Source organism: Hemitrygon akajei, chromosome 7, assembly GCF_048418815.1.
Source record: "Hemitrygon akajei chromosome 7, sHemAka1.3, whole genome shotgun sequence".
Taxonomy (NCBI): domain Eukaryota; kingdom Metazoa; phylum Chordata; class Chondrichthyes; order Myliobatiformes; family Dasyatidae; genus Hemitrygon; species Hemitrygon akajei.
In genome coordinates this window covers 19760979-19778006 of record NC_133130.1, presented here as the reverse complement: position 1 = coordinate 19778006, position 17028 = coordinate 19760979, and the positions used below count along the sequence as shown (strand labels likewise).

The 17028-nt window shown below is 45.2% G+C and overlaps 1 protein-coding gene across 2 annotated transcripts in view; it reads right to left on the bottom strand.

The window, feature by feature from the left end:
- Positions 1 to 17028, bottom strand: part of kif26ba (kinesin family member 26Ba) — a 354883-nt gene that overhangs the window by 72863 nt on the left and 264992 nt on the right. For both annotated transcript variants that reach the window (XM_073050455.1, XM_073050454.1), the window contains 3 exons: positions 10138 to 10344; positions 4532 to 4625; positions 1916 to 2178 (listed from right to left, as the gene is read on the bottom strand). In XM_073050455.1, coding sequence (XP_072906556.1) covers positions 1916 to 2178; positions 4532 to 4625; positions 10138 to 10344 — 564 coding nt within the window. The remainder of the gene's footprint in view (positions 1 to 1915; positions 2179 to 4531; positions 4626 to 10137; positions 10345 to 17028) is intronic.

Here is a 17028-nt window from a genome sequence, read left to right as displayed (position 1 = left end):
CACCGGGGGGGGGGGACTATAAGGAGATAACTTGAGAGAGTTGAGAGAGGGAAGTGGGAATGGGAATGGTGAAAGGTGGGGGGCAATTACCGGAAGTTCGAGAAATCAACATTCATGCCATCAGGTTGGTGGCTACTGAGACGGAATATAAGGTGTTGCTCCTCCATCCTGAGTGTGGCCTCATTGCGGCAGTCGAGGAGGCCACAGACTGACATGTCAGAATAGGAATGGGAAGTAGAAATGAAGTGGGTGGCCACCGGGAGATGCTGCTTTTCCTGGTGGATGGAGAGTAGGTGTTCGATGAAATGGTCTCCCAATCTACATCGGGTCTCACCGATATACCGGAGGCCATACCCGGATCACCGGATACAGAGATGACCCCAACAGACTCACAGGTGAAGTGTTACAGAAGATGACCCCAACACTTCTTTCTCCCCCCCCCCCCCCCCACCCACACCTTCTTGCTCTAACTTATCATGTTTCTTTTTCCAGTCCTAATGAAGGGTCTTGGCCTGAAATATCGACTGTTTACTCTTTTCCACAATATTCCAGAAACTGTCTCACCAGCAACCCATACACCCAGTGGCCACTTTCCTAGGAACACCTGCTTATTAATTAATATATCAGTCAATCTTGTGGCACCAACTCAAAGCCTAAAAGCAAGCAGACATGGTCAAGAGGTTCAATTGTCATTCAGACCAACTATCAGGATGGGGAAGAAATGTGATCCAAGTGACTTTGACTATGGAATGATTGTTGGTGCCAGATGGGGTGGTTTGAGTATCTGAGAAGCTGCTGATCTCCTGGGATTTTTATGCACAACAGTCTCTAAAGTTTACAGAGAACAGCGTGAAAAGCAAAAACATACAGTGAGCAGCAGCCTGGGGGTGAAAATGTCTCGTTAATGACACCGGTCAGAGAAGAATAACCAGACTGGTTCAAGCTGGCAGGAAGGTGGTAGTAACTCAAATAACCACACATTTCAACAGCGGTGTGCAGAAGACCATCTCGGAATGCACAACATGTCGAATGTTGAAGAGGATGGGCTACAGTAGCAGAAGACCACAAACATACAGTCAGTGGCCATTTTATTAGGTACAAAGTAGCCACTGAGTGTTTAATTCAAATAAAGTGTGTTTGCTCTTGCACACATTTCCTCTTGCAATAGAGGTCAAACATGCCATCTGCTAGCCGAACCTGCAGGGAAATCCAAATCTCTTTGAAGATCAACATCTTCCAACCTCTGCTCTTCTACATTGTCTGCCAAAGTGAATGACCTCCCACATTCCTCCAGCTTATATAATCCACCTGCCACGACTTATCCATTCACTCTGCCCACCCATAAGAAGGTGAGAAGGCAAGGAAAGAGCAGGAGTCGGCTATTTGGCCTACTGAACCTGCACTGCCATTCAATCATGGCTGATTTTTTAACCACATTCTGCTGCCTTCTTCCCATAAATCTTAACCCCCTGACCAGTCCAAAAACCTATAAATGATGGCCTTAAATAGGCTCAATGACTTGGCCTCCAGAGCTGTCTTTGGCAATGGATTCCACAGATTCACCACCCTCTGGCTAAAGAAATTCTATTCTTCCTCATCTCTGCTCTGAGGGGACGTCCCTCTATTCTGAGGCTGTGCCCTCAGAACCTGTAATCAGGCTGTGGCAAAAGGACTACATCATATCACCTCAATCAGGCTGTGTTGGGAAGGGAGGGGGAGGGCAGCACGGGAGGTGGGGGGGCATCTTCATCATAGTCCTCTTACCCTTGGGAGCACATACATCCAAAATCTGTCCTCAATGCCAGTCCTTGGAAAATGGTTGAAGGTGCTGCCAGTGCCTCCACTTTTGAAGGAAATAATCCTGCTTATAAAAAGTTTCAGAAGGCCTTGGGCAGTGAACAATAAACTGCATTACCTGCATGCCACAGATGGGGTCCTCACAAAGGTAGACTCCAGGAGACTGGCCGTCCTGCAGACTGCCTGTGGCCACCTCAGAAAGTAGGTCCTTCAGGTTTTCTTCCTTCCCCCACACTTCGACTGCCGAGACCCGGACTGAGAACCGAGCTCCCGTCTTCTCCTTCCTCTCGTTAATCAGTTTGAAAAGCCAGGAGATGGCGCAGGGGATGATACCCAGGTTCTGCATGGAGTCATCTCTCCCAATCATTGTGTACGACTTCCCTGGCACATCACAGAAGAGAGGGCTCAGATTACAACATGGGACAGAATAACACAGTCTAACAGAATTCCAACAGTCAAAATTCACCCACAATTTATGCTAAACACATAATGTTTCCATGGTAATGCGAACCTCTCTTTTGGGTGCAAAAGAAGACACCAATGAGGCTGAATTTCAATGGTGGTGGGGTGGGGAATCATCTCTACCAAAGGAGGTGTAAGGTGCTCTTTCCCTCCACTAACTTGCAGGTCGCCCTTGGGTGAGGTACAACACTTGCTTAGCCCCCTGATCAGGGTCACGTGAAACCATGGGAGCAGGTGGTGACTGGTCGTTTGAGCGGCTGATGCACATCACAAACCCTGGTTATGCGACCACTGATTCCAGGCAGACAGTCTCTGAAGAGTGTTGATAATGGCTGGGGTCACCCATCTTGTAAAAGCACTGCCCAGAAGAAGGCAATGGCAAACTACTTCTGTGGAAAAATTTGTCAAGAATAATCATGGTCATGGAGAGACCATGGTTGTCTACATCATACGATACGGCACGTAATGACGATGACTACAATATGCAATTACCAGTGCATTACAGGTTTAGGAAATTGTGAAAGGCAAAGATAGAGTCACAGAGTTATAAAGCATGGAAGCAGACCATCTAGTCCACACCAACCAAGATAGTCATCAAAGATAGTCCCATTTACCCATATTTGGTCCATATCCCTTTGAACCAGGGATTCCTAAACTGGAGTCCATGGACCCCTTGGCTAATGGTAGGGGTCCATGGCATAAAAAAGGTTGGGAACTCCCTGCTCTAAACCTTTTCTATCTATGTACCAGTCTAACTGGCTTTTGAAAGATATAGTACTATGCAAAAGTCTTGGGGACATGCATAGTTAGGGTACCTCAGGCTTTTCACAGTACTGTTTATTGACTAAAATAGGGCGGTGGCTGGAAAGCAGAAATAAAGAGTACTTAGCTTTGTATTAGCTCAGAAGTATGAAATCCTATTTGGTAACTGGGAAGACAATAAATCCAGTACTGTGTAAAAGCCTTGGGCAAGCTACATATATGTGCCTAAGAGTTTTGCACAGGACTGTAGATCAACACATTCACTCTTTACTCAGTGTTGGGGAGTAAAGAATTAGAGGTCAAAGGGTTAATGTGTGAGAGGAGAGATTTAGCTGAAACTTGAGGGGTAACTGTTTCACCCAGAGGGTGTTCTGGATATGGAACAAACTGCTGAAGGAAGTGGGTAAAATAACAATAGTCAAAAGACATTTGAACAGGCGCTGTCTTGCCAGTTGTCCTCCATCCATAACCTGAAGCCCCTGTTTACTTAGGGGATTTGAAAGCACTTAAATTATTGCATTTGTTTTATTTTACTCTACTCAGATTATGTGGAACAGACCCTTCTGGCCCGTTGAGTGATGCTGCCCAGCAACCTACCCATTTAACCCTAGCCTAATCACAGGACAATTTATAATGACCAATTACGACTATAAGACAAAGGAGCAGAATTAGGCTATTCAGCCCATTGAGTCTGCCCCAACTTGACCTACTAACCGGTGGATATTTGGATTGTGGGAGGAAACTGGAGCACCCACAGTCATGGGGATTTTAAAGAGAAGAAAGTTGTCCAGGTATCTTACATGCTATTTTGTCCTTTGCTCAGCACCAGAACAACAGGCTAGCTGCTCATTATCTGAGGGTGGACTGTCAAAATGCGCCAAGCAATCACTGAACAGTTGCTACCATCACCGACATGGCGAATTGTCTGTAAATGCTACCAATGAGGAGGTGGCGTTGGGTTTTTACCCCAGCCCGGTGCTGTGGCTGAGGGAACTAATCCACCGTATTGTGTGGGAAACTTTTTGTTCGTCAACTTTACTGAGAGCCGACATTAATCTGTCAGCACAAGAAACCATAAGACCAAAGGCCATTAGGCCACTCGGCCCATCAAGTCTGCTGCATCATTCCACCGTGACTGAGGGAATTAGACAAGAAGACATAGCTGAGTGGGTTGAGCAGCACCTGTGGAGGGAAAGGAAATGTCGGCATTTCACATTGAAACCCTGCATCCGGACTGAGATGGAGAGACAAAATGGATGGCATAGAGAGGAGTGGGGAGAAAGAAATTCAAAGCAATTGGGGGATTGACTGGCAGGTAGTGACAGGTAAGGGAAGGGAGTGGGGCTAGAGTAGGGAGAACGAAAGATGGAGGCAGACAAAGAGAGAAAGAGGTAAAAATATGGAGAGGCAGATGGAGCAAGTTGAGGGGTGGGGTGAGGGAAGTCTTGGGAAGAAGGTGGTTGAAGAGCCAGAGAACAGTTGAAGCCACTTGCTAAGAATGTCAACCAACCTAGTTTGGTGTGGCCAAAGCAGAAGACGCAGCCGTCAGCCCCGTTCACCACGGACTGGATGACTTCTGCTACAGTCCCAGCACAAACTTCAGCCTACAGTGCAAACAGAGGAGTTTCAGAGGGTTACACAGGAGCTCAACAAATCCAGGTGACTTCGACACTGGACTGAACTCCTAAACATTTCAGGCTGACGTGTCCCCCACATGATGCTCTGACTTTGGAACACAGAGCGAATGTGTCCTTTGACCAACAGGGTTCAACAGACATTGGTTCTTCCCCTTCCCTCTTCTCTCTATTTCCATTCCCCATTCTGGCTCCCTCTTACCACTTCCCTTCTCCTTATTACCTCCCCCTGGTGCCTCAACTCCTTTCTCCATCCTCTCTTATCAGATTTTTTTGCAGTCCTTTAACTTTTCTACCTATCACCTCCCAGCTTCTTAATTACCACCCTCCTCCACCCACCTACTTCCCCTCGCCTGGCTTCACCTATCACCTACCAGCTTGTACTCCTTCCCCCCTCCCTCTTTCCTGTTCTGGCTCCTTCACCCTTCCTTTCCTGTCTTGACAAAGAGTCTCGGCCCAAAACGTTGATTCCCTGTTTATTGTCTGTTTATTTTAAATGCTGCTTGGCCTCCAGCATTTTGTGTGCTGCTGTACCACCTTCTTCTCCTACCTCTAGTACCTTCTTACCTCGCATGCTTCTGCCTTTTCAAACTTAGTTTTGAAGATTTAGTTCACTCCATAAAGTGGCAAACTTAAAAATGCTGGTAATGCTCATCAGCTCTGGAAGTATCTCTATCTATCTATCTATTTATTTATCTACCTATTTATTTATTATTTATTATCTATCTATCTATCTATCGATCTATTTATTTATTTATTTATTTAAAGATACAGCGCAGAATAGGACCTTCCACCATTCAGCAATCCCCCAATTTAATCCGAGCCTAATCAGGGGACAATTTACAATGACCAATTAGCCTACAAACTGGTACATCTTTGGGCTGTGGGAGGAAACGGGAGCACCTGAACGAAACCCACACAGTCACGGGGAGAGCGTATAAACTCCTTACAGGCAGTGGCAGGAATTGAACCTGGGTCGCTGGTACTGTAAAGCGTTGTGCTAGCCACTATGCTAATGTGCCAGCCCTGTGCAGAGAGAAAGAGAGAGGGAAACAGAAGTATCATTTCGAAGGGGCTTCTGTCCCTTCATTTCTCTTTCCACTGTGGCTTCCGTACCTGCTGAGTCCCTCCAAAATTTTCTGTTCATTCATTACTAAGATTGGTGGTAGTGAGAAACAGAGTTTGACTGACTGACGGTGTGGAGTTTGCACGTTTTCACTGTGACTGTGTTGGTGCCCCCTCCCCCCCCGCCAATACTCCAGTTCCCTCCCTTGTCCCTAAGATTGTGAGTTTAATTGGGTGCTTTAAAGTTGCCCCGAGTATGCAGGTGAATCAGCTGATGGGCCTGTAAGGAACAGGTTAGACAGGTAAGTGGAGGAATGGGACTGACAAGGGACTCCAGGAGTCATGACAGGTTCACTGGGCGTCATACCCTCCTTCGCAACTGTAAGGAAAGAAAATGGAATAAAAATGCCTTATTTTTTCCACCTACATAAGAACATAAGAACATAAAGAGATAGGAGCAGGAGTAGGCCAATCGGCCCCTCAAGCCTGCTCCGCCATTCAACAAGATCATGGCTGATCCAATCTTAACTCTAGTTTTCACCGAATCCCACAAGGCAACAGTGCCAACCAACAGGGCACCATGCCGCCCATTTTATTTTATTATTCATCCCGCCCAAACCCATGTGATCACCCGGGGAAAAAAAACCGAGTTGCCAATTGAGGAGAAAAAATCTGGAAAATTCCTCTCCGACCCATCCAGGCTATCGAAAACTGGTCCAGGAGATCACATGGCTGATCTAAACCTAGCCTCATGTCCACTTACCTGCTCGCATACCGTATCCCCTAATGCCATTTTTATCCAAGAAAATGTCTATCTCCGTTTTGAATTTATTGAGTGTAGTAGCTTCCACAGCTCTCTGGGGCAGTAAATTCCACAGCCCCACTACCCTCTGAGTGAAGAAATTTCTCCGCATCTCAGTCCTGGAACGGCATCCCCTTATTTTAAGATTATGCCCTCTAGTCCTAGTTTCACCCATCATTGGGAACATTCTCCCCGCATCCACCCGATCAAGCCCTTTCACAATCTTATATGTTTCAATAAGATCGCCTCTCATTCTTCGGAACTCCAATGAGTAGAGTCCCAATCTACTCAACCTCTCATCATACATCAACCCACCCATCCCCGGAATTAACCTAGTGAACCTTCTCTGCACTGCCTCGAGAGCCAGTATGACCTTTCTTAAATATGGACACCAGAACTGCACGCAGTACTCCAGGTGTGGTCTCACCAATACCCGGTACAACTGCAGTAAGACCTCCCTGTTCTTATACTCCATCCCCCTAGCAATAAAAGCCAGCATTCCATTGGCCTTCTTGACCACCTGCTGCACTTGCATACTAACTTTTTGTGTTTCCTGCACCAGGACCCCCAGATCCCTTTGCACAGAAGCACTTTACAGTTTCTCTCCATTTAGATAATAACTTGCTCTATTATTTTTCCTGCCAAAGTGCAAGACCTCACACTTGTCAGTATTATATTTCATCTGCCAAATGTCTGCCCAATCACTCAGCCTATCTATGTCCCCCTGCAGGGTTTCAATGTCCTCCGCACTCATTACACTCCCTCCCATCTTTGTGTCATCAGCAAACTTCGGTACGTTGCACTTAGTCCCTTTCTCCAAATCATTAATATAGATTGTAAAGAGTTGGGGTCCCAACACCGACCCCTGCGGAACACCACTAGTCACCAACTGCCAGTCTGAGAATAAACCATTTATCCCAACTCTCTGTTTTCTGTTAGAAAGCCAATCCTCCACCCATGCCAGAATATTATCCCCAATCCCATGATTTTTTACTTTAAGTAATAATCTTTGGTGTGGCACCTTGTCAAATGCCTTTTGGAAGTCCAAATACACCACATCCACTGGTTCCCCTTTATCTACCCTATATGTTATGTCCTCAAAGAACTCCAACAAATTTGTCAAACATGACTTCCCTTTTGTAAAGCCATGCTGATTTTGTCCTATTAAGCTATGTTTATCCAAATGCCCTGTTACTGTTTCCTTAATTAATCGATTCCAACATTTTGCCAACCACAGATGTTAGGCTAACTGGCCTATAATTCCCAGCCTTCTGTCTATTGTCCTTTTTAAATAAAGGAGTTACATTAGCATTTTTCCAATCTGCCGGGACCATTGCCGAGTCCAGCGAGTTTTGAAAAATTATCACTAATGCATCCACAATCCCGACCGCCACTTCCCTTAAGACCCTAGGATGCAAGCCATCCGGTCCAGGGGATTTATCCACCTTCAGTCCCATTAATTTATCAAGTACCATTTCCTTGGTGATTTGAATCGTAGTTAGCTTCTCTCCCCCTAGAGCCCCCTGTTTATCCAGTGTTGGGATATTTTGAGTGTCCTCTACTGTAAAAACTGATACAAAATATTTGTTCAGCGTTTCCGCCATCTCCAGGTCCCCTACCATTAATTTCCCGGTCTCATCTTCTAGGGGACCAACATTTACTTTAGCCACCCTTTTTCTTTTTATGTAACTATAAAAACTCTTACTATCTGCTTTCATGTTTTTCGCCAATTTACTTTCATAATCTATCTTCCCCTTCTTAATCAATCTTTTTGTTATTTGCTGCTGATCTTTAAAAGCTTCTCGATCTTCAATCTTCCCACTAGATTTAGCTACCTTATATAACTTTCTTTTTAGTCGTATACTTTGCTTTATTTCTTTACTTAGCCACGGATAACTATTTTTTCTTTTACACCCTTTTTTCTTCAGTGGAATATATTTTTCTTGATAGTTGTAAAATAACTCCTTAAATATACACCACTGATCAAGTACCGATCTACCCTTTAATCTATTTTCCCAATCCATCTTAAGCAATTCCGCTCTCATATCATCATAGACTCCTTTATTTAAGCTCAGTACGCTTGTTTGAGATCCAACCCTCTCATCCTCTAATTGAGTATGGAATTCGACCATGTTATGGTCACTCATTCCAAGGGGATCCTTTACTAGGACATTTTTTATTAGTCCTGTCTCATTACACAGGACCAGATCTAAGACTGCTTGCCCCCTTGTCGGCTCAGTAACGTATTGTTCAAGGAACCCATCCCGAATACACTCAATAAACTCTTCTTCAAGGTGCCGTGTCCGACTTGATTAGTCCAGTCAATATGAAAGTTAAAATCCCCCATAATTATAGCTGTTCCCTTATTACAAGCCCCAACTATTTCCTGATTTACCTTGATTCTCCACACAAACCCCCTGTAAGAAACATAAGCAGGTGTCTGCAGCTCATCAAATGTGCTTCACATTTTATAGAATCATTTAACTCATAGACCCTTGTGTCCACATCAGCCAAATAGTGTTGGAAACCACGGTCTTTTTTTAATTAATACTTTTTATAGGATTTGTATTTTTTAACAAACTCATGCATTTTTCACACTCACTGGCAGAAAGCAGTATAGCAGCTAAACTAACGGTTTATCAACTTTCTCATTTTTCATTGGCTAAGTATCATCACATTACCCATGTGATGTAATTGTTTTAATTATGTAGCCTATTAACTGATAAGTGGCCAAGTGGTTAAGGCGTTGGTCTAGTGATCTGAAGGTCACTGGTTCGAGCCTCAGCTAAGGCAACGTGTTGTGTCCTTGAGCAAGGCACTTAACCACACATTGCTCTGTGACGACACCGGTGCCAAGCTGTATCGGCCCTTGCCCTTCCCTTGGACAACATTGGTGGTGTGGCGAGGGGAAGGCTTGCAGCATGGGTAACTGCCAGCCTCCCATACAACCTTGCCCAGGCCTGCGTCCTGGAAACTTTCCAAGGTGCAAATCCATGGTCTCTTGAGACTAGCGGATGCCTATTTTATTTATCTATTACTATTAACTAATTTATCTCCATCTGAGGAATTTCTCTTATCTATAAAAGTGATAGACTTCTCAGAAATGCCATTTTTATTCTTTTTCTATACACAACTTGGCGTTGTTTCTCAGCCCTTTATTTAGTTAGCTTAGTATTTGTACATTTGCACTCTAAAATAATCTAAAATCTTGGAATAACGGCTGCTCACCATTTTTTGACAGAGATCCAACATGGGCTTCAGGATAAGCCCCACTTCCCGGCTCTTTGGACAAGAGGAGAAACCAGAACAGCTGGTGGGGAACCCAGAGGGTGACAGAGAGATCTCGCCAGCGCTGGAGGTCAGGTCACTGGCACTGTGAGGCTGCAAAACTACCAGCTGAGCCACTGAGCCAGAGTTAGAGAAACAAGCTGGAATGAACCCCTATTGTTCCAGTAAATGGACACAGAAGAGCATATTGAGTATAGCTAACAGCCAATAGCTCTCGCAGCCCGCTCCCTCCAGCCCCATGTGCCTCAGTGACAAGAGGGGTGGGTGCTTGGAATATGAGTGGTATTTGGGAAGGCTGCCTCTTAAGTAGACAGTGAATACACTGACCTGCGAAGAGTCCTGTGGGAAGACGGCATCAAAGGCAAACATCTTTGGCGGCACTAGACAGCCTCTCTTCTGAGAGGAGTTCTGCAGACCGTTCACCGGAGGGTCGTACAGGGTAATCTGCTTCTTACGGGGGTCCACCTTGAAGAAGCAGCTGGATTCGGACAAGTCCCCCATAGAGGCGGGACAGATTCGCAGCATGACTTTTACCTGCGGGGAGAGGAAGGGGACACATTGAATGCCTGTAGATGGCCTTTCACTTGACACACCATATTATGAACCAATGCCGGCCCAGAAATTCGCCTTTCAAAGTTGAAAAGTAAATTTATTATCAAAGTACATAAATGTCACAATATACTACCCTGAGATTTCTTGAGGGCATTCACAGTAAATACAAAGAAGCACAACAGAATTAATGAAAAACTGCACACAAAGAAAGAAAAACAACACACTGGGCATATTTCGTCTGGGTACCCACCAACCTGATGACATGAATATCGATTTATCCTTCCAGTAAACTAATCCACACCCTCTTCCTCTATTGCCCACTCTGGCCTTCTGCTTCCTCTTACCTGCCTAGTACCATAAGACCATAGGAGTTGAATTAGGCTATCTGGCCCATCAAGTCTGCTCCGCCATTTCATTATGGCTGATCCAGTTTTGCTCTCAATCTCCTGCCTTCCTCCTGTAACCCTTCCTGCCCTGACCAATCAAGAATCTATCAAGCTCTGCCTTAAATACTTGGCTTCCATATCTGGCTGTGGCAACGAATTCCATAGGTTCACCACTTGCTGGTGAAAGAAATTCCACTCATCTCCGTTCTAAAAGGATGCCTCTCTATTTTGAGGCCATGTCCTCTGGTCTTAGACTCCCCCACTATAGGAAACATCCTCTTCATTTGATAGGTTTCAATGAGGTCATCCCTCATTCTTCTGAATTCCAGAGAATAGAGGCCCAGGGCCATCAGATGCTCTTCATATGACAAGTCATTCAATCCTGGAATCATTTTATGAACCTCTTTTGAACCCCCTCCAGTTTCAGCACATCCTTTCTAAGATAAGGGTCCAAACCTGCTCTCAATACTCCAAGTGAGGCCTCACCAGTGCTTTATGAAGTCTCAGCATTGTATCTTTGCTTTTATATTCTACTCGTTTTGTAATGAATGTTATCATTGCATTTGCCTTCTTGATCACCGACTCAACCTGCAAATTAACCTTTAGGGAATCCTGCACAAGCACTCCCAAGTCCCTTTGAGCCTTAGGTTTTTTGTGTTTTCTCTCCGCTTAGAAAGTAGTCAACCTCTCATTTGTTCTACCAACGTGCATGACCACTTTCTAAGTGGAGAGAAAACACAAAAAAACAAATTCTCCTAATTTGTCTAAGTCCTTCTATAGCCTCTTTACTTCCTCAAAACTACCTGCCCCTCCAGCTATCTTCATATCATCTACAAACTCTTCTCATTACTACCATCACAAAGGAGGTACAGGAGCCTGAACTTACACACGCAATGCTTTAGAAACAGCTTCTTTCCTTCCACCATCAACATCTGAATGGACTGTGAACCAACCCATGAACACTACCTCACTATTTTTGCTTTCTTTTTACACTATTTAATTACTTTTTAAATACACGTATATTTCTTATTGTTATTTTTGTATTGCACTATACTGCCTCTGCAAAACAACAAATTTTGTGACATAATATGTCAGTGATATTAAACCAGATTCTGATTATAATTTTGGCAGGTCAGGCAGTATCTATGGAGAAGAATAAGAATAGATCGGGCTGGGACTCTTTGTCAGCCCAAAATGTCGACTGTTTATTCCTCTCCATAGATGCTGCCTGACCTGCTGAGTTCCTCCAGCATTTTGTATGCATTATTCTGGATTTCCAGCATCTGCAGAATGTTTTGTGGACTGCGGTGACTGTAGCGTATGGACCTCACACTGTTGGCTGGTCCCTGTCCCTCACTGGAGCGAGTGAGGTGAGGGTGAACACTGAGATTCCCCAGCATTTCACAGACTCGATGAGAGAACAGAGACCTTCTCTGAAGCCCCGTCCACTTCACCAATGGACGGAGATCCAACCTTTTGACTTCAGACCTGCAGAATTCCAGAACTTCATCATGGTTCTCCCTCTTGATCCTAAATGAAGAGGTTTTCCCTTTGCTAGTTCACTGGCCAACTGTAAGGATAATGACTGACAGGTGGAACCTTGTACTTACCAGCTGGAAGCAATTAATTATTACTAAATGACCATGGTGTGACTTTGAGCATTAGACTCCTTGGACACTATACACCCTACACAAGAGTGGCCCCACTGGCTGTGAAGTCATAGAGCACTACAGCACAGAAACAGACCCTCTGGCCCATCTAGTCTGTGCCAGCTAAATCAAAAGAAAACTGGTGGGAGGCATTCAGCGGAGGAGAAACGGAATAAAATGAAGGCGGGGTAGAAGAAAGTAGAAGGAGAAAGACCAGAAGAGATCAAATACATTTAGGAAACAGATGCAAGAGGTGACACCAAATGAAATGGTAAACAAGTGAGGAAACTCTGTGTCAGAGCTCTGACATTTAATACTGCCACAAGTCATTGCAAAGTCTGAGCCAAGAAATTAATTGAGAAGATTAAAAACTGCTTCTTCACGCTCCATTTCCTGTTGCCCATTTGCCTTCTTTCCGACACAGCACTTCATTGCTGATCAAAGTAGTTAAAAAGGGACCGGTTACGATTACCAAGAAGGTTTGTGTGTTCAGGGTTGAGGGGAGGAGGGAGAGCACCATTTCCAGCCAACTGGCACTGTTCCCCCTAAAGTACAATGGACTCACTCTGTGTTTGGTTTTTTATTCAGTTCGGGAGTTGAGGCTGTCTCTCCCACTGCAAGTCGTTAGTGGGTTTGCGAAGCCTGTGATTTGGCACAATGCTCCAAGTGCAGAGTTCGCCCCTATTGTGTTCAGAAGCAGGGAGGCTCTGAGCTGCCCAAGTTGAAGCTAATCTTCAGAACTAAAGGTTCGCTGTTCAAACTACGATGGCTACACTCAGAAAGCCAAACCTCAGCAATGGAGATCAAGCTTGGGTCAGGAGGTGGTGTGAGAGTGGAACAAGCTGCCAGTGGAGGTGGTGGACTCGGGTACAATTGCAACATTTAAGAGAAGTTTAGATAATACATGGATGAGAGGGGTATGGAGGGCTTTAGTCCAGGAGCAGGTCAATGGGACAAGGCGGAATAAACGATTTGGTGTGGACTAGATGGGATGAAGGTGTAGCACTTTATGAGTCTAACTCCAGTTCATCATTGATGCTTTCAGCAAAGCATAGGAGAGAAAAAGCCTGACCCCCCCCATCGTTGATTAGACAAAGGTGCTTTACCAACATTGCTCCCGGCACACACCCCTAACAAGAAAAGTTCATGGTCAAACCCTGGAACTAGTTCCCACATTTTGGGAGCCTCTTCTTGGTGAAGGTAGACTTTGATGGTGAAATTCAAAGTGCCAGCACAACCTTAGGGGGCTGAGGGGAAAATGGTTAGAAGATCAAGACCTCAAAACTAGCACAAACGTCATGGTCTACCTGTCAGCACTGATCCCTGCCTTGAATATTGCTTCTGAAACTTTACCACCTACAAAAGGCACAGAGCATGGAACAGTACAGCACAAGAACAGGCCCTTTGACTTGCTATGTCTGTGCTGAACACCACACCAAATTAAACTACGTTTCTACTGATTTATACCCTGCCATTCCCTACACGTTTGTGTGTCTCTAACAGCCTCTTAAACACCACTTTTGTACCTGCTTCCACTACCACCCTCTGTGCAAAAACCTTGCCCCACACATCTCCTTTCACCATTCCCCCCTTCACCTTACGTGCAGTGGAAGGGCAGGTCTTCCCTGCTCCCTCTGGGAAGAACACAGGTTAAAAAAGGCCATTGGAGAACCATTTTAAAGGAGGCAGTTCATGCCCTCTTCTCATAACTATCCTCATGGAGGAGGTGCGGGAGCCTTAAGACCCACCATCAACGTTTTTGGAAGAGTTTCTTCCCCTCCACTATTAGATTTCTGAACATCAATTATATGGTCTATCAACTCATGAACACTACCTCTCTATTCCTCTTTTTGACTTTTTTGGTGGCATCCGTCGGTCTCAAGAGACCATGGATTTGCGCCTGGAGTTTCTGCGCAGGATTGTATGGGAGACCGGCAGTTGCCCAAGCTGCAGACCTTCCCCTCTCCACGCCACTGATGTTGTCCAAGGAAGGGCACTAGGACCCATGCAGCTTGGCACCGGTGACGTCGCAGAGCAATGTGTTGTTAAGTGCCTTGCTCAAGGACGCAAACATGCTGCCTCAGCTGAGGCTCGAACCAGTGACCTTCAGGTTACTAGTCTGATGCCTTGCCCACTAGGCCATGCGCCAGCACATCTATTTTTGACTATTAACTTCAATTTTTATTGAAACTTACAGTAACCTTTTGTGACTTGTGTTGTACTGCTGCCATAAAAGAACAAATTTCATGACAGCATGTAGGTGCAATTACAAATAAAGCACAGCAGTGCCTCTACTTCCTTAAAAGTTTGCAAAGATTAGGCATGATACCTAAAACTTGGACAAACTTCAATAGTGGAGATTATTTTCACTGGCTACATCACAGCCTAGTATGGAAACACCAATGCCCTTGAACTGAAAATCCTACAAGAGTAATGGATGCAGCCCAGTCCATCACAGGTAAAGTCCTCCCAACCATTGACCACATCTACACGGAGTGTTGTCGCAGGAAAGAAGCATCCATCATCAGGGACCCCCACCACCCAGGACATGCTCTTTTCTCACTGCTGCCATCAGGAAGAAGGTACAGGAGCCTCAGGACTCACACCACCAGGTTCAGGAACAGTTATTACCCCTCAACCAACAGGCTCTTGAACCAGAGGGAATACCTTCATTCAATTCCACTCATCCCACCACTGAACTGTTTCCACAACTTATGGACTTACATTCAATGACTCTTCATCTCATGATCTTGGTATTTATTGCTTATTTATTTATTATTTTATTTTTCTACTTGCACAGTTTGCTGTCTTTTGCACACCGGTTGTCCACCCTGTTGATGCATCTCTCACTGATTCTATTACGGTTATTGGACTTATTAAGTATGCCTGCAAGAAAATGAATCCCAGAGTTGTGTATGGTGATGTAAACTGCATGCATTTTGGTAATAAATGTACTTTGAACTTCGAACCTGTCGGTCATAAAAACCTGATTCTGATTCTGAAATTTGCTCTTCAAGGAGGCACTGAAGAGAGGCGTGGACACAGAAGACTGGCAGTTCCAGAGAGCACAGGTGCAGAACAAGCCAGACGGTGGAGTGGAGGAGGACAGAGGCTTTGATGTCTAACACACTCTCTCCCATCTTCAACCATCTTACTGCTGCAGTTCCTTCACCACCATGGTCAAATGCCTTCACCCCTCTTTCAGCCCCTCCTCCTAAATCTGCCCACCTTCCCTTCCAGCTTAAACCCCACCTCCGATCAGAGTGTCATTCAGAGATCGCCCATCGCCTGGTTCTGTCTCTGCGACGTGCCGTGGGTCTTTTCTCGACTTTGAGTGCGCATGCACGGTGGGGAGGCTGACATTCAAGAGAACAGCTGGAAGCAATGATTACAACGGACGTTGTATTGTTCAACATGAAAAGGATCAGAAGTGTTTAATTTCTGCTCGCTCAGACAGAATTATACGCAGATCAAATACTCAGCAGAGTGAAACACCCATAACAGTGAATAAAGCACCCAAGCAGCCAATCAGAGGATGTCCAGATGCTTTGAACGCCATTTGTTTAAAGTGTTTGTCTAAGAGCAAAGCCTCCCCTTCTATCAGCACTTCAGAAGGACAAAACATCTACTTCAACAAAAGTCTTTGATCAGAAACAATATAATAGGGAGTTAAGCTGTATTGGTGCCATCTGAGTTACAGATTGTTGGCAGCAGAGGCAAGAGCAACTGCCCACAAACCTGAGCGTTACAACCAGACTAGTAACTAGCGGAGCACAAGAACTCATTTGGATGCGATGCTCTTGTCGTAAATGGATGCTCCTCAGCTATTACATCAATAGCACAGGCACCAGCGACCTGACAGAAATGTTCTCCTCACAGAGATCAGGCCCACAAGTTTCACCAGGGGGTGTTGCTGTCTCAGGAGGATGCAGATGTCACCGGGTTCGGCAGACTTGGTGCCAACATGACAGACTCCTATCGCCTCAATATTGGGTGTGAAGGCCCCAAGACAGCGGCAAGAGATTCAGTGTTATGCGTGAGGCACCCAGTGTCCGTTTGTAAGAGAATCAGCGTCACCTGCGAGACCCAGGGTTGCTGTGAGAGCCAGTGCTGTATATATGAGACCAGTATTGTCTGTGTGAGACCTAGCATTGCCTGTGAAAAATCAGTATCATCTGGGGAAATCGTGTGTTGTTTAACAACTTTAGGCAACCTGACTAATCCTGGAATTTCCTGGCATCTGATGAGCACACAGTGCTTCAAGCTAAATCTTGCAACCACTCCAATGTCTAAGGCGACTGATAGACACGAAACAGAGAACCCATGCACATTACTTTTTGTAGCTGGCAAAAAACTGGCAAGTTTTCAATAAATTCTTTATTTGCCAGTTTCCCGAATTTGTGGATTAAACCAATCTGTGATAGTCTGTTGACTGACTCAAAGGAGGGCAGCAGATCCAACACTGCGGCTTCAGCTTCGCAAGCAGGCTGGCTGAGCAACCTCGAGTGAAGTGACTCAGAACTCTGACCAAAATATGACCTCAAGTGACACCGCTACCGAGCCAGCACACCTCAAACGCAGTACACAGGTGCCCCAAGAATTCCTGAAGAATACAGAATCAGTGAGGTGAA